We start from the raw sequence: 23828 nt of genomic DNA, 5'->3' as shown, positions 1-23828 counted from the left end.
CTCCCACACCATCCTCCTGCTTGAAAGCCCCACCACTCTCATCCTGCCATACTAGAAACCTGGGAGTTATTCTTAAAATTTCCCTTTTTCATATTCCTCCTCCAATCCTTCACCAAATCCAGTAGATTTTACTGGTAGCACCTGGCTCAGTCTGCCATCTCCTCTTGTTCAGGCTGTGACAGCTGGGGGGACCAAGAACCCAGGATGGCCAGGAGTGGGGTCAGTTGCCACCCAGCAGTGCCTGGAGCAGTGAGTTGTGGGCAGGGGTCGGGGGACCACAGGCAAAGGCAGAGCACTGCACAGCGACGTCGCAGCAGAGGCGGGGTGCTTCTTGCTGTTAAAAGAGCCCTCTGGGCATCCCTGGTAGCTCAGTTGGTAAAGAATGCACCTGCAGTGCAGGAGACCCTGGTTTGATTCCTAGGCCGAGAAGGCCCACTGGAGAGGGGAGAGGCTACCCACTCCAGTATTCTTGAACTGCCCTTGTGGCTCAGCAGGTGAAGAATCCGCCTGCAGTGCAGGAGACCTGGGTTCGATCCCTGGGTTGGGAAGATCTCCTGGAGAAGGGAAAGGCTACCACTGCAGTATTCTGGCCTGGAGAATTCCATGGACTATGGAGAATTCTATAGTCCATGGCGTCACAAAGAGTCGGACATGACTGAGTGACTTAGACTTCTGGGGACTTCCCTGGTAGTCCGATGGCTAAGTGCCATTGCACTCCCAACGAAAAGGGCCTGGGTTCGATCCCTGGTCAGGGAAGTAGATCCCACATGCCGCAACCAAGCGTTCACATGCTGCAACTAAAGGTCCCACATGCCACAACTAAGACCCAGCATAGCCAAATATATAAATAAATGTTAAAAATAGATCCCTCTGTAACATGCACACAGAAGGCATCTGCGAATCGAAAGGCTGACCGAGAATGTGTGCTGTTGGGGAGCTAGGGAGACCCTGAGAGAGGCTAGCTGGGCCTCGGGTTTGTTGCTCAGCTCCCCGCATGTGATGCACTTAGCACACAAAGCTTCTGCTGTGAACCTGTACCTTGGGGGGAGCGTTGAATTTCAGGTGCGTCCCTGATGTGCACCTCCCTCTGTGTAGAGCTGTAGCAATCCCTTTCTGGAACCCTCGGCATCTCTGCAGGGAGTTGGTACCCAAATACTGGCAGGCAGGGTTGGGATGTTTCTTGGTGACAATAAGAAATGACTGTAGATTGTGGAGGGTCTGGAGGGCCACTGGCCATTCGGGTGGGAAGAGTCCCACAGTGTGTGCTCGTGTTTGTGGACGTGTCTCCTTGCTTACATGTGTTTGGAAAGGAAGCAGTGGCACGGTGCCCTTCGCTGTCTAGGTGCTGGCTCGCAGGACTACCTTATCTTTTCCAAGAGGCAGTCATCTTCTCTAAAGGCTAATGTGCTAATGTGAAAAGATCAGTATTCTGCCTTACATCATGCTTCAGAAGGCAAGATCAACAGCCGAGCCTCACAAAGGTTCAGACCTAGGGTAGTGCTACAAATCTGTTTTCTGGGAGAAAGTCCCACCTTTCTGGTAGAGGCCAGGGGTTGAGATAGAGCTAGGGGAGAGGTGGGACGAAACTCCGAGCTACTGATTACTGTCATCCCCCTTGGCTGTAGAGCAGTGCAAGCTGTTAAAAGGCAGATGTCTGATTTTCCATAATGTCCTTTTGAACCAAGGAAAGCAGGCAACCCAGATTCCATCCATAGGCCTGGAGGCAGAAGGAGCCTTGACATTTATGAGAGGGGCCCTAGGGTCCAGAGTAAGGACCTGAGGTGGGGCAGCCTACTCAAAGGCTCTGGCAAAGGTCCTTACCTAGTAGTTTTGTTCTGAGTGAAATTAAAAACAGAGCGTATACGCAAATGAAATGTGTATATACTATAGCAAACACAATAATCAGTGACTTCTCTCAGTTTAAAATTACTCATCTCTCATAGAAATCTCCTCTAGAATGAGACAGTTTATAAAAAGCTCCTGGAAAAAAGACATCCTTAAAGCCACTCCTTTCTCAATTCTTGTTTCATTGCATTCTTCCTAGGCACTGTAGACCCGTATCTGAGCCTCTTCATGCAGTAGTCCAAAGTCTTGTTGATGTTGTTAATCACTCAGTTGTGTCCAACTCTGCAATCCCATGGACTGTAGCCCACCAGGTTCCTCTTTCCAGGCCAGAATGTTGGAGTGGGTTGCCATTTCCTTCTGCAGGGGATCTTCCCGGCCCAGGGATCAAACCAGTGGCTCCTGCCACATCTCCTGCATTGCAGGTGGATTCTTTCCTACTGAGTCACCAGGGAAGCCCCAGTCCAAAGCCTATTCATTCGATAAATATTTTAGATGTTATTCAAGCAGATGTGTGCATATAGAGATGGAGAACACAGTAGAATGGATTTGGTTTGCATCATAAAAGGTGCATAGAAGTGCCCAGAAGAAGCGAGCTTGGGTTATCTGGAGTCATTTAGCCTGGATTCATACTCCAGCTAAGTCATTCATTATCTGTGGGACTTCAGACATACTACTCAACCTCTCTGAACTTCAGTTTTCTCCCCTGAAAAATGGGGATAACCTCACCATGTCTCAGGATGGTTCAGAAGAAAAAGTGCTTGCCCCCCAGGGTCTGTCAACATCAACATCATCCTGCCAGTGGCCGTCCTTGCTGTTGGTTTATCACCCACACCCCTCTGTGGCCTGAGCTGGTGGCAGCATGTGCTCTCTCTGCCACGTGGTGACCGCGCGAAACTTCTCCTGGGGGCCTGCGGTTAGAGGCCTCCCCGGCCGCCATCAGGTGTTGCACTGGTCTCCCGTAGCCAAGCTGACTAATCTCCAAGACCCTTCCCCTCTCCTCTACCTGTTCAGGCACAGAAATCCGGCTCAGGAGGGAGCACTCAGGCCGCGGAAGACCTGCTGCTACTCGGCAAGCCTCTCATAGACCTCGTCAGCCTGCTCATCCCGCTGGTAAGAGCTCACGCACCTGCTCGTGCGTCTCTTGGGCCGTTGCTGAGGGTGATGTGATGTTAGTCTCATGATGTCTTGAGTTTCTCTGATATTTTGATTCCTTTCAAAACTGGAACCAAAAGAAATGTCAGAACAATGTTTAGCCTAGAAATACTAAATTTCTGCTTTAACTCTCAGTGACTTATGATCCGTTTAAGTGGATATCTAAGTAAGACTGAGTCTCAAATTCTTCTTCATGGGTATGAGGTTAAAAAAAAAATCAATGAATTCCAAGAAGGAAGAAGAAATCCATTGTGGGGATCAGTTCTCTTTCAGAAAGATATATTAGAGTTACTTGGCATGCAGGATTCCCCTAAAATGCAGAAGCACAGGCAGACTGCTGTCTCCATAGAAATAGAAGGAAATAAGTGAAATTACACAGGAGACTGCACAAGACTACAAAGTATGTGAAGAGAACCTAATGGAGACTTGGAGTTTGGAGCAAATGAATCTCATTATCTGTTTGACTTGCATTTCCCTGATAATTAGCAATGTTGAGCATCTTTTCTTGTGCCTGTCAGCCATCTGTATGTCTTTGGAGAAATGTGTATTTAGGTCTTCTGCCCATTTTTTGCTTGGGTTGTTTTTTGTTATTGAGTTGTGTGAGCTCTTTATATATTTTGGAAATACAAATGGGGCTCCAGTGAACAGAGGGAAGGCTAACCCAAATCATGCTCTCTTTATGGACGTATAAAAGATTCGGAACATCCTCGTTAAATATGACTGATGCAATATGTGATCTGTAGGATAATACTTACATCAATAGCATATAAGATTTAAACAATAAAAATAGTTCAAAGCAGATGAAGAATCTATTTCAGGTAAACTTCTAGGATTCTCTTTTTCACATATGTCTCTTATGGATGGATCTTGGTGTTTGCCACATTCTGAGATTTGCTTTCTTTTAACAGTTGAATTTATTCCAACTAGATTTATTCTTAAGCTTATCTTTAGTCTTAATTTTATTGTCTTATTGTGTATTTTCTTTCTAAATGTTTTCCTAAATTAGATGTAGGGTTTAATGCAAAGCAAAGGAAGCTTTATCAAGACAAAGAGAAGCACTCTACAATGGTAAAGAATAAAATGCACAGGAAGATATAATTATGAACTTTTTGTGTCAAATACAGAGCATAGAACTCTAAAAAGGGAGAAGAACCAGAACATACAGGGAAAAATATTTTTAAAACACAGTAGTGAGAGACTAACCTATCTCTTGGAGAAGGCAATGGCAACCCACTCCAGTACTCTTGCCTGGAAAATCCCATGGATGGAGGAGCCTGGTAGGCTGCAGTCCATGGGGTCGTGAAGAGGCGGACTCGAGTGGGCGACTTCGCTTTCACTTTTCACTTTCATGCATTGGAGGAGGAAATGACAACCCACTCCAGTGTTCTTGCCTGGAGAATCCCAGGGACAGGGGAGCCTGGTGGGCTGCTGCCTATGGGGTCCTGCAGAGTCAGACACGACTGAAGTGACTTAGCAGCAGCAGCAGCAACCTATCTCTCTCATTGCTTGATGAATCAAGTAGATAAAAATGATAATGTAGATCAGGGGTTGACAGATGAGGCAATGTGGGCTAACTCCACCCTCTTTTTGTAAGTCAAGTTCTATTGAATACAGCCACACAAACAGTTCATTTACGCATTGTCTGCAGCTGCTTTTGCATCTCAATGGTAGAGTTGAGGAGTTACAACCTGGACTCTGTAGCTCATAAGCCTGTGATGTTTACTGTCTGACTCTTTACAGAAAAAGTTAATTGACCCCTCACTCTTGCCTGGAAAATCCCATGGACGGAGGAGCCTGGTGGCTGCAGTCCATGGGGTCGCTAAGAGTCGGATACGACTGAGCGTCTTCACTTTCACTTTTCACTTTCCTGCATTGGAGAAGGAAATGGCAACCCACTCCAGTGTTCTTGCCTAGAGAATCCCAGGGACGGGGGAGCCTGGTGGGCTGCCATCTATGGGGTCGCACAGAGTCGGACACGACTGAAGTGACTAAGCAGCAGCAGCATAGAGGATATGAAAACTTTAATAAGATTAATAGAAACATATCTGTCTCTCTACCCTGAAAATTGAGACTGTACCTCCTTTTTGAATTTCTGGAAACACTTTACCATGCATTAGGTTAAAAGAATATCAGTAAATATCAGAAGAATATCAATAAGGAGGAATTGTATAGACAACATATTTTAACCATAATACAGTTACACTAGAAGGAAAAATGAAAACAATTAAAAATACACTGTTAACAAATATTCTCAATGAGCACAAAGATCTTCTGATTGTATCTCTCTGGATCCCACCAAAAGACAAAAAACACATAGTGATTTAAACAGGAGAATTTCAATATAAAGACTTATTAAACAGTAATTGAGAGTAAATGTTAAGTTTTACAAAGAACCCTATAAGTTATTCAAAAGCTGAGGGAGAATAACCAAGGAAGGACAGACTTGAAGGGTCAAGAAGCAACAGTTAGAACTGGACATGGAACAATAGACTGGTTCCAAATTGGGAAAGGAGTACTTCAAGGCTATATATTGTCACCCTGCTTATTTAACTGATGTGCAGAGTACATCATGCAAAATGCCAGGCTGGATGAAGCACAAGCTGGAATCAAGATTGCCAGGAGAAATATCAATAACCTCATATATGCAGATGACACCACCCTTATGGCAGAAAGCGAAGAAGAACTAAAGAGCCTCTTCATGACCGTTAAAGACAAGAGTGAAAAATTTGGCTTTAAACTCAACATTCAGAAAACTAAGATCATGGCATCCGGTCCCATCATTTCATGGCAAATAGCTGGGAAAACAATGGAAACAGTGGCAGACTTTATATTTTTGGGCTCCAAAATCACTGCAGATGGTGACTGCAGCTATGTAATTAAAATACTCTTGCTCCTTAGACAGTATATTAAAAAGTAATATAAAAGTAAAAAAAAAAAGTAATCCCAACAAAGGTCTGTCTGGTCGTTTCCATGTCCTGGCTATTGTAAATAGTGCTGCAATGACCATTGGGGTACATGTGTCTTTTTCAGTTATGGTTTCCTTACGGCATATGCCTAATAGTGGGATTGCTGGGTTATATGGTAGTTTTATTCCTACTTTTTGAGAGATCTCCATACTGCTCAATATCAGAAAAACAAACAACTATATCAAAAAATGGACAAAGACCAGAACAGACATTTCTTCAAAGAAGACATACCAGATGGCCAACAAACACATGAAAATATACTCAACATCTCTCATTATTAGAGAACTGCAAGTCAAAACTATAATCAGGTATCACCTCATACCAGTCTGAATGGCCATTATCTGAAAATCTATAAACAATAAATGCTAGAGAGGATGAAGAGGAAAGGGAACCCTCTTGTACTGTTGGTTGGAATGTAAATTGGTACCATCCCTTCTTGCTGCAGTGTGTCCTCTGAGATATTTTCACCGGCCTTTGGAACTCTGAACTCTTATTACCAGTAACTTAATCACACTTAGGCTCTAGTACGTTGGCCAAACATTTACGCAAGGTATGTGAACTCTGTTGTATACATACATATTTATCACTGAAGTCATTAGCTTGAAAAATAGCCTGCAGCAAACATTCAATTTATCTTCTCTGGAAAAGATAATACACATTTATATCTCTGTATAAAGTAAAGAAAAACAGACATAAAGCTATTGAGGGCCTCAACCGGAGCACGTACAGACCAAAGATAAATTTTACAATGGTTGTTAAAAAATGTAATAAGTTACAAAATGAGGTGTTGGAATTGCTTTCCCACAGGGAAAAATAAGCAGACTTTTAGTTTTCATTGGACTTGGGTAATTGTAGAGGTATTTTGCCTAAAGGAAGGAGAATGAACTTGTTAGCTTTTGAGGTTCTTTTCAGATAGGGTCCTATGAACGTAAGCATACTTATCCTTCAGGGAATATGAAACCTGCCAAACCATACTTACACTATACCCTATGGAATCATAATGAACTATGAGAATAAGACAGTGATTTTAAGTCTGGTTAGAGAATATGATGATTCTAGACTCTCTTCCCAGAAAAATGCATAGGCTTACCTATATTCTAAGTTTTCTACATAATGCATAATTTCAAGGGGATCTTTGAACCCTCAGTTGGTAACTATAGTATAAGATATGGCCAATCAGAGACGTAACAATTTGACTGTATCTCCTGAAGAAAAGATAAATCAAAGTAATTGCTTGACCTGAATTTTTTTTTTTTTTAAATAGAAAGCCAGGTTGTACTTCCAGGATGAATTTTGTAAATAGGTAATTAATTGCTATTTAAAAATATATGCTACAGATTCCTTTTCCCTATATTAACATAGGTATTTTCAAATTTATAAGAGATAACTGGTCTTAAATTTTTCTTTATTATATGCCAAAGTTGCCAGTCTTTAGCCTGGCTTATACTTTTCATATTAGCCATGCCTTTCTCATCCACTGCAACACTGACTCTGCCGCTTGGGTAGGATTGCAGTCCTCATCTAATATCTCCACTATTGAGCTCCTAAAATATTTGCTGGATTTTTTTTTTTTTAGTGACATGTCTGGCAGTTCTTTTTGTAAACTTGTAGCCTCCTGACAAAAAATTTTTTAATTACAGAGATCCAGCATATACTCTGCAGTTGATAATATACAAGATGCTCAACATCCCTTCATAAGCATCCTGCATAAGATCAAGGAGCGGCCATTGCATACACAAACACGCCAGCTTATCACACAGTGTTGTTGTTGCTGTGCAGTTGCTGAGTCGTACCCAACTCTTTGCGACCCTGTGGACTGCAGCGTGCCAGGCTTTCCTGTCCTTCACTATCTCCTGGGATTTGCTCAAACTCATGTCCGTTGAATCAGTGATGCCCTCCAACCATCTCATCCTCTGTCATCCTCTTTCCTTGCCCTCAGTCTTTCCCAGATCGGAGTCTTTTCCTATGAGATGGCCAAAGCATTGGAGCTTCAGCTTCAACATCAGCCCTTCCAATGAATATTTAGGGTTGATTTCCTTTAGGATTGATTAGTTTGATCTCCTTGCTGTCCAGGGGACTTTCAGGAGTCTTCTCCAATACCACAATTCGAAAGCATCAGTTCTTTGGCACTGAGCTTTCTTTATAGTCCAACTCTCACATCCATACATGATTACTGGAAAAATCATAGCTTTGACTAGAAAGACCTTTGTCTGCAAAGTGATGTCTCTGCTTCTTAGTATGCAGAGGTTTGTCATAGCTTTTCTTCCAAAGAGCAAGTATCTTTTAATTTCATGGCTACAGTCATCGTCTGCAATGATTTTGGAGCCCAAGAAAATAAAATCTGTCACTGTCCCCACTTTTTCCTTATCTTTCATTAAGTGATGGGACTGCATGCCATGAAACAATTTTTTGAATGTTGAGTCAGTGCAATGTGGAAAATTTTGTGCTATACTTCTACGTTCCATGGGGCCTGTGGAGGGAATAACTAACTACATTATTTGGGGCAAGGAAGAAGGGCAAAATTTACCCTCTTAATCATTTTTAGTGCATAGTTCACTGGTATTAAATACATTCATAATGTTGTGCAGTCATCACCACCTCTGTAATTCTTCTCATCTTTTAAACTTAAATTCTACCTACTAAAGAGTAACTGTCCAATCCCCACTCCTCACAGCCCTTATCAACCACCATTCTATTTTCCGTCTCTGTGATTTTGACTGTTCTAATCACCTCATATAAGTAGAGTCATATAACATTTGTCAGTTTGTGAATGGTTTATTTCTTTTGTCATAATACCCTCGAGGTTCATCTGTATTAGCATACGTCAGAATTTCCTCCCTTTTTAAGGCTGAATAATATTCTGTTGTATGTCTAGGCCAAATTTTGCTTATTCATTCATCTGTTGCTGGACACATGTGGGTGGCTTTCCAGTTTTAGCTATTGTGAATAACGCTACTGCGAACATGGATGTACAAATATTTTTTGGAGACTCTGCACCAACTTTTTTGACTATAGCCAGAAATGAAATTATTAGATCCTATGGTTATTCTAATCAAGTTATTTGCCCAGTTTTTAATTATGTTGTTTGTTTTTTGTCGTTGAGTATTAGAAACTCCCTGTATATTCTGAATGTTAATCCATTATCAAATATGTTATGAAAATATTTTATGACATTCTGTGGGTTGCTTTTTTACTCTGCTGATAATGTCTTTTGATGGAGAGTTTTAAAAACTTGTCATAAATTTTCATGATTTGCCTAATTTCTCATTTGTTGCCTGTACATTTTGTGTCATATCCAAGAAATCATTGCCAAATCTGGTATCATGGTTTTTTCCCTATGTTTCTTCCCAGAATTTTACAGTTTTAGGTCTTACATTTAGGTGTTTCATTAACTTTGAGTTTATTTTTGTGTGTGGTGTTAGATAAGGGTCCAACTTCATTCTTTTTGAATGTGCATATCCAGTTTTTTCAGAACTATTTGTTGAAAAGATTGTTTTTTCCCATTAAATGGTCTTCATACCCTTGTTAAAAATTATTTAACTATGTATGTGGGGGTTTATTTCTGGAATCTCTCTTTTGTTGGTCTGTATGTCAGTCTTCATGCTGTTACCACATGTGTTTGATCATTATAGAGTAAATTTCAAAATCTACAAGTCCAGCTATGTTCTCCATTTTCAAGATTGTTTTGGCTATTTTGGGTCATTTGAAGTTACATATGGATTTTTGGATGGGGTTTTCTATTTCTGCAAAAAACTTTGTTGGGATTTTGAGAAGGATTGCATCGAATCTGTAGATTGCTTTGGGTAATATTGCTGTGTATTATTTTGATTGATTTTCATATACCGACCTATCCTTTCTTTCCAGGAGTAAAGCCCATTTGTTCGTGGCATTTGATACTTTTAATATGCTGATAAGCTTGGTTTTCCAGAATTTTGTTGAAGAGTTTTGCATCAGGGGTCATTAGGGTTATTCATCTGTAGTTCTGTTTTTTATAATGTCTTTTTCTGGATTTAGAATCAGGATAATGTTGGACTCATGGAATATGTTAGATGTTCCCTTCTCTTCAAATTTTGGGGAAAGTTTGAGAAGAATTAGTATTAGTTCTTTTTAAAATGTTTGACATAATTCATTAGTGAAACTCTGAAGTGTTTGGGACACTAAGATCCTGCAAGCTGCAAGGTGTGGCCAAAAATATAAATAAATAAAAGGAAAAATAGACTTTTTAAAAATCACATTATCTCAGTTGGCATCTGGCATGGGCAGCTGAATTGGTGTTTGAGGTGTAGCTGAGGACCCTAGTGGCTCAGGCAGTAATGAGTCTGCCTGCAATGTGGGCAAGCCGGGTTTAATCCCTGAGTCAGGAAGATCCCCTGGAGGAGAGAATGGCAACCTACTCCATTATTCTTGCCTGGAAAATCCCATGGACAGAGGAGCCTGGTGGGCTACGTTTCATGGGTCGCAGAGTCAGACATGATTGAGCAACTAACACTTTGACTTTGTGTGGCCAAGGATCCGGCCTTGTTTGTACGCCTTCACTTCCTCCTGTAGTGTCTCAGCTCTGTTGTGGTCTGCAGAGACTTAATACTGATTCAGTCTCCTTGTTTGTTACAGTTCTGTTCAATATTCTGCTTCTTCATGATTCAGTCTTGGAAGATTTTGTGTTTCTGGGAATTTTTTCAGGAGAATTGTTTTTGTAGAAATTGTTTAATTTGTTCTAAAATGTTCATGGAATACAAAGAATCTTAGTATAGCCAAGGCAACTATGGAAGAAAATGAAGTTGAAGGGTTTAACACTACCTCAAGTCAAGATGTACGTGAAGTTATTATAATCAAAATGGCGATGCATTGGTGGAAAGGTACTTTTGAGGTTTGTGGATATGTTTCTTATCTTGATTGCTATATGTTATAAATATGTACAGTTTTTTGGCCTGCTAATTATGCTTGAAGGAAACTTAAAAAAATAAAGTCCCTTTGAAGTTACTCTATTATTATCATTTCTTCCAGAGTGAATTCTGGTAGTCTTTGTGTTCAGTGGTCTTCATTTTAGGCTTCCTTCCTAGTCAGACTCGTTAAGAGTAGAAGTTATTTGTACTGTATGAGGCTGCTGTTCCTTTTCTCTGTGCGAATGGTTTGCTGTGCTTACCTTGACTGCTCCGGGTCCCCAAATTCCCATATTATGGTGATACTGGATGTATCACAGATCTAGACACCAGGCCTGTCAAGGGTTTGGCACAGGTTCTGTTGCTGCTGTTTTCAGTAGAGCAGCTTCATTTGTTCATGGAAGCCCCAAGGCTGGCACAGCTATTTCAGCTTCCTTTGGTGGACAGGGAACGCCAGCCTCCACTTCACATTCTGGGCCTGACTTTTGTCCTAGCCCCACATGGGCTCTGGCCCCAGTTACATTGGTGCTCCTAGTTGCTGCTTCTAACAGCTTTGAACCTCGAGCTTCTGTGTGTTTGTTTCATTTGTGGTCCACAAAGATATTTCTCTGTATCTTAATTTGTTTTTTCTTCTTTCAGTGGTTATGCAGTTTTTGGTGCAAAATTTGAAGTCATACACTGTTTTGACTAGAAGTCACTTGTCCACTTCCCAGCTTTATTACCAGCACGTTCAAAATGCTTGGCCACCACACGCTCTCAATAAATAACTGTGGAGTACATGGATAAGATATAACAAGTGCCAAAACCTAGTTAGGAAACAAAATTGTAAAAAGAGCTGATTTAAGTCATGCTGTATGCATGTGTATATAAAGGACACCAAAAGAAGGGAGGGTGGGGTGATTTATACCAAAGATTTAACGGGGTATTTCTTGAAAGTTTTTTTAATCAAAATTTTGGTTTAGGATGTGAGTCATAAAACAGGAAGGTTTAGTGTAGTGAAGAGGGACAAGGATCCTCCCGAGGGGGCACAGGACAGCAGACGTTCAGCCTCGGCCTCGGAAGCATTCTCCACTCAGGAGTGTCCAGAAGGTGGCCTTGGAGGGAGCTGTCACACTGCACCAGCGGGGACCAAAGGGTCTTCTTGCTCTGCCCAGAGTGTAGGCTGTGAGGCATGGAAGCTCAGCAAGGGAGCTGCTTGGTCTGGCTCTTTCCACTCTCGAGATAGCTGACATTCTCTCCATCAGATGGAGAATTGTACCTGGAGTGTAATTTTAGCTTCGGAATTTTGAGCGTTTTTCCTAACACACTGTATCATTTTTAGTAAACAGTGAGGTGTTTTTTACCCCCCTAAATTTAGGATTTGAAATCCGAGTCAGATCTGACAGGTAACTCCACCTTGAAGCAGGTATCTCTCCATCCTCTCTGCCAGCGGCCCGCTCAGTAGGAAAACTTCATAAATATTCACCAGCTCTGCAACTCCTAAGTTTCTCACAGTAGCTGCTACAACAGAATTCACTCTAATTCTGCCAGTAAAGGCCAACATACTGTTCTGTTCTGTGGAGGCGATGAGCAATTTTGTTGGATTTCCTGTGGCAATAAATTGACCCTGTACTGCTATAATAAACTGTATTTCAGTCCTCCAAAATAAGCAGCTAGGTATGTCTCAACAGAGCATAAAAGTTCATTTTGAATTTAAAAATACTGTTCTTCTACTTTGAGACTCAGTAAGTTACATGTCTTGGCGCCTGTGTTGCATCCATGAATGATAAGAATCGTGATTTATTTTAGGAAGAAAACAGGTGAAGATTTTTTTTTTTTTTTGATGTACAGAAAGGTATTTTTGGGAAGGGGGGCATGATTTGCTAATCAATTAATTCTTTTTAAAGATATTGTTCCTTTTTTATTGCAGTACAGTTGATTTACAGCATTGCATCACTTTCAGGTGTACGACACAGTGATTCATATATACATACACATATATTCCTTTTTCAGATTCTTTTCATCTATAGGTTGTTACAAAGTATTGAGTATAGTTCCCTGTGCTATACAGTAGATGCTTATTGTTTGCCTATTTAGTACTATGTACATGTTAATTCCAGATTCCTAATTTATCCCTCCCCTTGCCCTCTTTTCCCTTTGCTAACTGTAACTTTACTTTCTATGTCTGTGGATCTATTTCTGGTTTGTAAATAAGGTCATTTGTATCTTTTTCTTAGATTCCACATATAAGCAACAGCATGTGATATTTGTCTTTCTCTGTCTGACTTACTTTTCACCTAATAAGATAAGCTCTGGGTCTATCCAGTTTGCTACAAATGGCAATATTTCATTCTTTTTTTAGAGTTGAGTAATAATCCATTCTTGATGCCCTTTTGAGTAGACATGTCACAGGCAGCAGCCCCTGGGCCTGCTCTCTAATTACTGTCAAAGAGCATGACTCCCTGGTCCCCCTTCCCAAGCAGGACATTTTGGGCAGACAGGCTCTAACATGTCCTTATACAATGGCCCAGCACAGCCATTTGACACAATATGCAAAGGCACCTTTTTCATCCCGTTTATTTGAAAGATTCACCAGGGAGTTGAAATGACCATTTGTCACCTGCTGCTGCTGCTGCTAAGTCGCTTCAGTGGTGTCCCACTCTGTGCGACCCCATAGACGGCAGCCCACCAGGCTCCCCCGTCCCTCGGATTCTCCAGGCAAGAACACTGGAGTGGGTGGCCATTTCCTTCTCCAATGCATGAAAGTGAAAAGTGAAAGTGAAGTCGCTCAGTCGTGTCTGACTCTTCTCGACCCCATGGACTGCAGCCTACCAGGCTCCTCCATCCATGGGATTCTCCAGGCAAGAGTACTGGAGTGGGGTGCCATTGCCAAGTCAGTAATTGGACCAGAGAAGTTCTTCTGGCCCTTTCTATCATTCTAAAATTCACTCAAGAGAGAATGAAAAATACCTAGTATCAGTAGCAGAAAAGGTGTAATATTTTTCCAAAAATATTTTCAAAGAATCTTTGTTGCATGCAGTTCCATGTTCCTACTTGTAAGGTATCACTTGGGCCAGGAAGTAATTGTATTGGTATTTAGTTCAAAGTTAGGATTTATTCTCACTTGAATCCTAACCATTTTAGACTTATTTTTGGGCCATGTCTACATGATCTGGTAAAATAGATTGAGACTCATCAGCCTTGACTGATTTGAACTTGTTAGCATATTTCTTAGCAATGTGTTCTGTTGTGGATTGTGTGCCTGTGTGCGTACCTTCTGTTCGTTATTTTTATTTTCATTTTGATTGGATTCCCTAGGGTCATTAGTAGTCAGGTTTCCATAATGTCTGTCTATCCTTGGAACTGAACCATCTTCAGGAACAATAGTGGGACATCACTAAAGACTTGCCATATAGAATGCACTTCCTGTCATCATTCTGCCATCACGAGCATGCCTGTTGGACTATAGACTTTCAAGTGCAGTAGACAAACACTCATTTTACAGAGAAGTAAATGTGAGGATAAGCTGTTTCGTTGAGCTTTTCCTGTCTTTCTTTTCTGTTAGTGTGAACTGAAGGGTTAAGTTTTCAGCTTATAACTTTTTTTTTAAAATAAGCGTGGTTTTGCACATAATTAAAGATACACTTGAGGCAAAAATAGGAAACTCACATTTCATGTAAATGAAACCTCAAAGCTGTTTGGAATGTGGAGACCAAGATAATTACAAAATCCATCATGCAGAAACACTGCAAATACAGACAATTCAATGTGTTACCCAGTTATCAGTTTCTCTTAATTTATCACTGAGAGAAAAACAAATTGAATATTTGATAGCTAACCTCATTTTTCCTGTACTAGTAATTGTTTAAAAATCAAGTTCAAAACACTTTGAGCATTAACACTGGGAAAATATAAAGTACCAAAATGTAAAATAATAATAAAATAATATGTTTTTTATGCTGGAGCCTCACATACATGATGCCAAAAAGTATGAATGAAAAATTAAAAAAAAAATTATTTGATAATCTTGATTTATGGGCAGAAGGTGAAACATTGTTTCTGCTGTGCCTTTGAGGGTGTTTCTGGAAGAGATTAGCATTTGAACAGTAGATTCAGTAAAGCAGATTGTCCTTACTGATGCAAATAGGCATCACTCAACTGTTTGATGGCCTGCAAAGAACAAAAAGGCAGAGGAAGGCACACGTGCTGTGCATTTGAGCTGGATGTTCACCTGCTGCCTTCATGCATTGGAACTCCTGGATCCTGGGTCTTCAGGCTCAGACTAGGGTTTGCACCGTTTGCTCCCCTGGTTTTCAGGGCCTTTGGATTTGGATAAGAATTATACCATCAGCTTTCCTGGGCTTCGAGCTCTTGGATGGCAAATCCATGGAACTTTTCAGCCTCTATAATTATGGGAGCCAGTCCTTCATAATAAATCTCTTTCTGCATAATTATATATCTCTTGTTGGCTCTTTTTCTGGAGAATCCTGTCTAATATACTAGTTGAAAAGGCTGTAAATTTAAAATTTTAATATGTGTTGCCACATTGCCATCCTTAAAAGGTAGACTTTTTCATTCTCACTAAAAGAAAGGCTACCCATTTCCCCACAGCCTTGCTGATACTGAGTTTTATGAACTTACATCATTTTGCTTTTCTTGTAGATGACGTTTTGTATGTCTTTGGTGTTTTGTATTTATTTAATTCTTAATGTAATTTAACATCTTTGGTGGGTTTGTTAGCCACTGGTGTATCTTTTTCTATAAATTCCTTTAGTGTATTCTTTGCTGATTTATTTTCTGTTTAGTTTACTCTTTTCTGTTGATTTTTAAGAATTCTTTGTCTAGTAAGATGTTTATTATTTTGTCATAACAAATATACCTTTTATTTTCTTTCTGTATTTCTAATTTTTTTGGTACTTTAGCTCTAAAGGTAGTTTTCATTTAGTAGTCACTTTTATGAGTTTTTCTTTATGACTTTTGGATTTTATGTCATCTTTTAAAAGGTCTTCCCATTCCAAGAATATAAATATATTCATCTGTATTTTCTTCTGGTACTGTCATGATTGATTGCTTTCTACCTTTCGGTATTTGGTTTAGTCAGGATTATTGGAGAAGGCAGTGGCACCCCACTTCAGTACTCTTGCCTGGAAAATCCCATGGATGGAGGAGCCTGGTAGGCTGCAGTCCATGGGGTCGTGAAGAGTCGGACACGACTGAGCGACTTCACTTTCACGCATTGGAGAAGGAAATGGCAACCCACTCCAGTGTTCTTGCCTGGAGAATCCGAGGGATGGGGGAGCCTCGTGGGCTGCTGTCTATGGGGTCGCACAGAGTCGGACACGACTGAAGCGACTTAGCAGCAGCAGCAGGATTATTATTTTGTTGTTAGGAGTAGGGTGGACATCTATGTGATAGTATATTTGTAAAAGATTTCAAACATCACATACTATTAAGATTTTGTTTTTTATCCTTTGGCATATAATTGTTAGGTTAGTGGGGGTAGCACCTACATATATCTTATGAAAATACATTTCTTTGAATATAGTTGGTTCTATTTGTTCTTTGCACCACAATCATTACATAATTGGAAGTAGTTTGTGTTCTAAGAGACAATAGGAAAACACGTCCTGTGAAAATAGCATCTCTTTGACCTAATTGGATATCTTCCTAATAAAACTAAAGGGGATGAAACCATAGTGATTCTTCTATAGCACAGGAAAGAAGGTGAGTAGTAGCCGCCAAGCAGGAGAGCTGTTCTGATATGACCCACCGCCCCTCCCAACCCCGCCCAGGGATTACCAGAAGAGCCTTCCTTTTACATTGTGTGATCCTCCAGAGAAACTAGCATTTTCAGTGTGGAAAGACAGCTTTTCTCCACTGATTCATCAAGTAGAAATAGTCATGATCAAGACATTTGGGGTGATGATGAAAACTCCATTTAAAGTCAAGAGGTGTTGTGGATAACATAGCTTGACGTGTGTGTGTGTGTGTGTGTGTGTGTGTGTGTGTGTGTGTATGTACTTTATATCTACTTCAGTGTCATACTGGTTGCATTTTACTTTGCCAATGTTGGTGTTTAATGTCTACACCTCCTACAGTGTATGCTAGATTTTTAAACTGTGGAAACCGCTATTGCTTTGTCTTCCAAGGGGCTAATAGCCTAGTGATACTGAACTCTGTATTTATAGGTGATAGCAATGGCACCCCACCCCAGTACTCTTGCCTGGAAAAGCCCATGGACGGAGGAGCCTGGTGGGCCGCAGTCCATGGGGTCGCTAAGAGTCGGACACGACTGAGCAACTTCACTTTGACTTTTCATTTTCATGCATTGGAGAAGGAAATGGCAACCCACTCCAGTGTTCTTGCCTGGAGAATCCAAGGGAAGGCGGAGCCTGGTGGGCTGCTGTCTATGGGGTTGTACAGAGTCGGACACGACTGAAGTGACTTAGCAGCAGCAGCAGCAACAAAAAGGGAAATGGTTACATCTCTTAAAGGGAGAAACAAAACTATATTAGCTGGTTGATTCGACAGTCCGTGTGAGGCTGTCTGGGGTGGCACAGTGGAAAAGAATGTGCCTGCCAATGCAGGAGAAGCAGGAGATCCGGGTTAGGTCCCTGAGTCAGGAAGATCTTCTGGAGGAGGAAATGGCAACCAACTCCGGGATTCTTGCCTGGAAAAATTCTGTGGACAAAGGAGCCTGATGGAGTACAGTCCATAGTGTCCCAAAAGAGTCGGACACAGCTGAACACACATGCGCACGAGGCTGTTTGGCAAGATGCCTGGTATTTCCGTGATGCAGATGGGTCATCTCTGAACACCCATTCATTTAGTTGTGGTTGAGTTGGCTTCATCAGTTACCAGATGAAAGGCTTTGGGCAAGTTAGTAAGTCTCCATTTCCATGTCAAAAAAAGGAGGAAATTTTAACACCTCATGGGGTTTTAGGAAAGCTAAAGGAACAATGTGTGAAGAACTCTTGTCACAGCACTTGGCACATAGTAACTGCCACCATCACTGTGTTCTTCTCTCTCTCCGTTGTGTCCGTTCTGATGGTGGTCTTGTCTTTATTACTAGTAATATATTAACATGCGGTGAAAAACCCTCATGGCTACCACCTCCAAATGTAATTCCCAGGTGCCGTTAGAAATGAACTGTATTTAAAAGATGAGCAGTAAACACTCTGAGTTTGTTTTATTTTTGCCACCCTGAAAAAAAAAAAGTTTGATTTTATACAAATTCAGAAAGCCTGTCTGCACATCATTTTTGAAGCAGAAAAATAATGTTGATATTTAGTAGTATGGATATTTAGCCGTGACTGTGATGCAGTGAAGTTAACAGTTTTGATAACGATGTTTGGCTTTTTTGTTTTGTTTAATGCCTGCAAAATTATCCTGCCTACGGCTCCCAGAGCCCTTCCCATACAGCATGTTCTGTAATCGTATCACTGATCTAATAAACATCTATCTCTTACTGTAATAAACTCTCTTTGTGAACAGCCTCATTAATGTGCTGAAATAATGGACCCCAGGGTACTTCCAGCAATTTCCCTGTAGCTCCAAAGTGAGCTGGCCTGACGGCCCTGTTGGTGGGAAGCATACCACTTCAGCTCCGATGAGTGAGTCTCCTGCAGTGTCACAGGTCACAGGCGTGCAAGGGGCAGAGCCTCCCAGCAAAGCTGCTTTAGGGGCAACAGAATCCTACAGCGTGATACTTCAGACCAACGGGCTCATTTTAATTCTGGATCAGTCTCTTTGAATAAATGAACCATTAGTTTGTGAAGCTGAGACTTTGCCGTGTGGAATTTATGCACATTGTCTGGATAATAAAGCCATAACTATGATTAACCAGTTTTATGCAGAGAATGTTCTTCTTCCAGTTGTAAAAATTGCCTGGTTTGGTAAGGTTTTACTGTTAGGAAGTGGTTTTTTTAATTTTATTAGCTTGGTAATTTTACTATAAAATATCCGTTCATTTATTGAAAATAAAATCCATTTTTAGAGATGAATGTATTATCGCCTATGTGTTTTCCTTTGGAGTATATTCTCTACCTCAAACCTCTACTATTTCAATACGAGCTTTGCAGAGAGGGATTATTTTAGCATAAAGAGGACTCCAGGTATTTTTCAATATCCTGGATTCAGCAAACAGTCATTTTTGCAGAATTCTAAACTATAATTCTATAATACATTTTTTAAAATTCAGGTCTCTTTCGGCATTATTTGATGGTCATAATAAATTATGACTGTCTGTTGCAGAAACTATTATATGCTACCTTAGTCCTTCTTACCTTCTCCAGCCATTGTCATTTGTTATAATGAGTCTTGTATTTGCCTTTTGTGAGTTAGTGAGGGTCATTACAGAGGGTACCCAGGAAATTGCCCCTCTTTAAAATTTTAGGGATATTTATCTTTCTCTTTCTGACTTCACTTTATATAAACAGTGTCTAGGTTCATCCATGTCTGTACAAATGACCAGTTCGTTCATTTTTATGGCTGAGTAATGTGTACCACATCTTCTTTATCCATTCCTTGGTTGATGGACATTTAGGTTGCTTCCATGTCTTGACTATTATAAACAGTGCTACTATGAACACTGAGGTGCTTGTATGTTTTTTGAAGTATGGTTTCTCTCAGTATATGATCAGGATTAATGCATATATGTGAAATCTAGAAAAATGCATAGATGATCTTATTTGTAGAGCAGATATAGAGACACGGATGTAGAGAGCAGGTACGTGGATACTGAGAGGGAACGGGGCGGTGGATTGGCAGACTGGAGTTGACACATATGCACTATTGATACTATGTATAAAATAAAATCCTGAGAATATACTGTATTGCACAGGGAGTTCTGCAACAAGTGCCTTGTGTGTGTCCTAACACATCACTCTACTAACGCCCCAAATTAGATGTAATTATTTCATATTGTTAGGTTAATTATGTTCCTCTTATGGCTTGCAGTTGTAATTATCTTTTATTTCTTGTCTGGCTATTCATTGTGAAAACTAATAAACATCTTTTACTATTGTGATTATGTAACTGTTATTCATTTTAATACCATTGCATCATGATCGGTCAACCAGAATATAATAGAATTCTGTAACATGAAACTACAATTTAATAGAACCTGTGATCACTTTTTAAAATTCAAATGCATATTAGAATTATCTTGTAACATTTCTGAAAAATATAAAATGCCCAGGTATTGTTTTTTGTTTCCTCCAAATCTCCAGATGTGATTTAGTTTATGTTTTCCAACTTCGTTCTGTTTTCAGTTTTTCTTTCTCAAGCCTTTATCAAGTGTAGTAAGCAGAAAAGCTTTTGTGTACATATATATAAATAATATGTATAATATACTTATTTTAGAAAACTTAGAATTTTTGCTCAGCTAAAAAATTTATGACATTTTGGTTCCACTTGTTTAACTAAGTATGACTAGAATGCTAGATTTCTAATTTGTATTCACTCAAAATTTTGATATAATTCCGTTTATTCTGGCCTCTAGTGTTACTACTAAAGTCTAGAAGGCTTATTATTTTAGGGATTAAAAAAAAATTTCAACAAAGCTTGAAACTTCTAATCTAATTCTGAAAATACAAGAAATATGTTGTAAAACAACAACAACAACAAAATTAACATGTGATACAGTACTAACTGAAGTACAGATTTTTCTTCAAATTTCACAAAATTTTATGCTAGTGTCCATTATTTGTTTTCATACCTTATTTAAGATTCCACATTGTATTTGGTTACATTGAGCAACTTTCAGTTCAGTTCAGTCGCTCAGTCGTGTCTGACTCTTTGTGACCCCATGAATCACAGCACACCAGGCCTCCCGGTCCATCACCAACTCCTGGAGTTCATTCAAACTCATGTCCATCGAGTCGGTGATGCCATCCAGCCATCTCATCCTCTGCCGTCCCCTTCTCCTCCTGCCCCCAATCCCTCCCAGCATCAGAGTCTTTTCCAATGAGTCAACTCTTCGCATGAGGTGGCCAAAGTACTGGAGTTTCAGCTTTAGCATCATTCCTTCCAAAGAACACCCAGGGCTGATCAGAATGGACTGGTTGGATCTCCTTGCAGTCCAGGGGGACTCTCAAGAGTCTTCTCCAACACCACAGTTCCAAAGCATCAATTCTTCAGCACTCAGCCTTCTTGACAGTCCAACTCTCGCATCCATACATGACCACTGGAAAAACCATAGCCTTGAGCAACTTTCAGTTCAGTTCAGTTCAGTCGCTCAGTCGTGTCTGACTCTTTGCGACCCCATGAATCACAGCACACCAGGCCTCCCTGTCTATCACCAGCTCCCGGAGTTCACCCAGACTCACGTCCATCGAGTTAGTGATGCCATCCAACCATCTCATCCTCTGTCGTCCCCTTCTCCTCCTGCCCCCAATCCCTCCCAGCATCAGAGTCTTTTCCAGTGAGTCAACTCTTCGCATGAGGTGGCCAAAGTACTAGAGTTTCAGCTTTAGCATCATTCCTTCCAAAGAAATCCCAGGGCTGATCTCCTTCAGAATGGACTGGTTGGCTCTCCTTGCAGTCCAAGGGACTCTCAAGAGTCTTCTCCAACACCACAGTTCAAAAGCATCAGTTCTTTGGTGCTCAGCCTTCTTCAGCATTCAACAAATTCTGATAAATTCTCTTTTCATTTTTATTCTGTTACACATTATTTTCTACTTTTCCTTGTTATGGTTTCTTAGATACTCCCATCATTTAAAAGTAGACATTTGATTTCCAAATACATGGGGTTAAGTATCTTTGATATTAATTGCTCATTTCAAAGCTTTCTTCTCTGTAGTTACCCTCTGTGTTTTTTCGGTTTTCTAACTTTATTGAGGCTTTTAATGGCTAAGTCAAGGATCTCTCTTGGTAAACGTCACATTGCACTTGAAAATATGTGGGTTATTTTCAAATATTGTTTGATATTGATTTCTACATAATTCCACTGTGATAAGAGAGCAGACTGTATAATTTCAATACCTTTAGACTGTGAAATTTTTGCACCTTGTTTTATGTCCCTGGTTGTATTCCAGTGTCTCCTGGTTTATAATCTATGAGAGTTTGAATAAAATTTGTATCCTCCTGGGTGTGTAAACATTGCATGCTGTGCTGTGCTTAGTTGCTCAGCTGTGTCTGACTCTTTGCAACCCCATGGACTGTAACCTGCCAGGCTCCTCTGTCTGTGGGGATTCTCCAGGCAAGAATACTGGAGTGGGTTGCCATGCCTGCCTCCAGGGGATCTTCCCAACCCAGGGATCAAACCCAGGTCTCCAGCATTGCATGGGGATTCTTTACCATCTGAGCCACCTAAGCCATCTGAGCCACAGGCAAGCCTGTGAAAATTGTATAAGTCTTAATAATGTTGAATTGGTTCATTGCTCTTTAGGTCTACTGTGTCCTTCTACTTTTCTGTCCATTCTATTAAGTTTTGAGAGTTCGATACTGAAACTTCAAATAAAAATCTGAATTTATCTACTTAAAAAATAATTGTAATATATAGTGGAACTATGTGTAACTTTGTTCTATGTTTACCAAGTGTCCCACAAATGTGTTATAATAATCTTTCAATAATTTAAAAAATCAAAAAGAAATATAATTTAGAAAAACAAAAATTCAGTCAAGGGTCAAGGATTGTAAAAATGCTCTAGGAGACATTCAAAGAACAAAAGTTCAAAAAGAAAAACACCAATACAGTATACTAACGCATATATATGGAATTTAGAAAGATGGTAACAATAACCCTATGTACGAGACAGCAAAAGAGACACTGATGTATAAAACAGTCTTATGGACTCTATGGGAGAGGGAGAGGGTGGGAAGATTTGGGAGAATGGCATTGAAACATGTAAAATATCATGTATGAAACGAGATGCCAGTCCAGGTTTGATGCACGATACTGGATGCTTGGGGCTAGTGCACTGGGACGACCCAGAGGGATGGTATGGGGAGGGAGGAGGGTGGAGGGTTCAGAATGGGGAACACATGTATACCTGTGGTGGATTCATTCTGATATTTGGCAAAACTAATACAATTATGTAAAGTTTAAAAATAAAATAAAATTAAAAAAAAACGAAAACCATAATTATAGAATATAAAAATCCAATAAAAAGACAAAATAGCATATTGAGCAAAGCTAAATGGATAATGAAGACGACGAAGTCAAGGAAACTTTTTTTTACAAGGGTCAAAGAGAAAAGGCAGATTGTCAATCAACATTCCAGTCATTCTGACAGGGGATCATTCAGGAGTATTAATAGAAACCAGAAGATGATGGAGTGCTTTATAAAAGGTCTGAGAAATAATGATGAACTTTGAAGTATCTGTTAAACTAAATAATCATATTCACACACACACACACACACACACACACACACACACACACGACATTGTTACCAATAGACCTGCAACTTAAAAAACAGTTACTGATTAAGTCAGTATACTGGATAAATCAGGATTTGGAGGAGAGTTAAGGGTATGCAGAGGAGCTTAAAACTGCATTTGTTGGATCATCAGTAATTATCTTGCAATACTCCATAGATCTTTATGTTTGACAGACTTCATCGCAATTTAAAAAGTGATTATAGTATGAGAAAATAGATAATAAAAACACCACAGTGTTATTAATGACAATTTAAGAATACTGTCTAAGAATTTAAAGGAAGAACAAAAGGAAAAGAAAAGTAGATCAGGGGACTTCCCTGGTGGTCCCGTGACTAAGACTCGGCACTCCCAATGCAGGGTGCCCTGGTTCCATCCCTGCTTAGGGAACTAGACCCCCATGCTGCAGCTGAGGAGTCTGCATGCTGCAACTAGAGTGAAAGTGTTAGTCGCTCAGCTGTGTCCAACTCTTTGTGAGTCCACGGACCCCTGCTAGGCTTCTCTGTCCATGGCATTTCCCAGGCAAGCATACTGGAGTAGGTTGTCATTTCCTTATCCAGGGGATCGTCCCAACCCAGGGATCGAACCTGGGTCTCTTGCGCTGAAGGCAGATTCTTTACCATCT

The 23828-nt window shown here is 40.3% G+C and overlaps 1 protein-coding gene across 11 annotated transcripts in view; it reads left to right on the top strand.

Moving 5' to 3' along the window:
- The window catches only part of ULK4 (unc-51 like kinase 4), a 521313-nt gene that overhangs the window by 359076 nt on the left and 138409 nt on the right, over nucleotides 1–23828 (top strand). For all 11 annotated transcript variants that reach the window (XR_011562944.1, XM_070776132.1, XM_070776127.1 and 8 more), the window contains one exon: nucleotides 2857–2955. Coding sequence is in view for 10 of the 11 variants with exons in the window: in XM_070776132.1 (XP_070632233.1) it covers nucleotides 2857–2955 (99 nt within the window). In the remaining variant the exon portion in view is untranslated. The remainder of the gene's footprint in view (nucleotides 1–2856; nucleotides 2956–23828) is intronic.

Source organism: Bos indicus, chromosome 22 (genome assembly GCF_029378745.1).
Source record: "Bos indicus isolate NIAB-ARS_2022 breed Sahiwal x Tharparkar chromosome 22, NIAB-ARS_B.indTharparkar_mat_pri_1.0, whole genome shotgun sequence".
Taxonomy (NCBI): domain Eukaryota; kingdom Metazoa; phylum Chordata; class Mammalia; order Artiodactyla; family Bovidae; genus Bos; species Bos indicus.
This window is presented reverse-complemented; position numbering and strand designations above follow the sequence as displayed.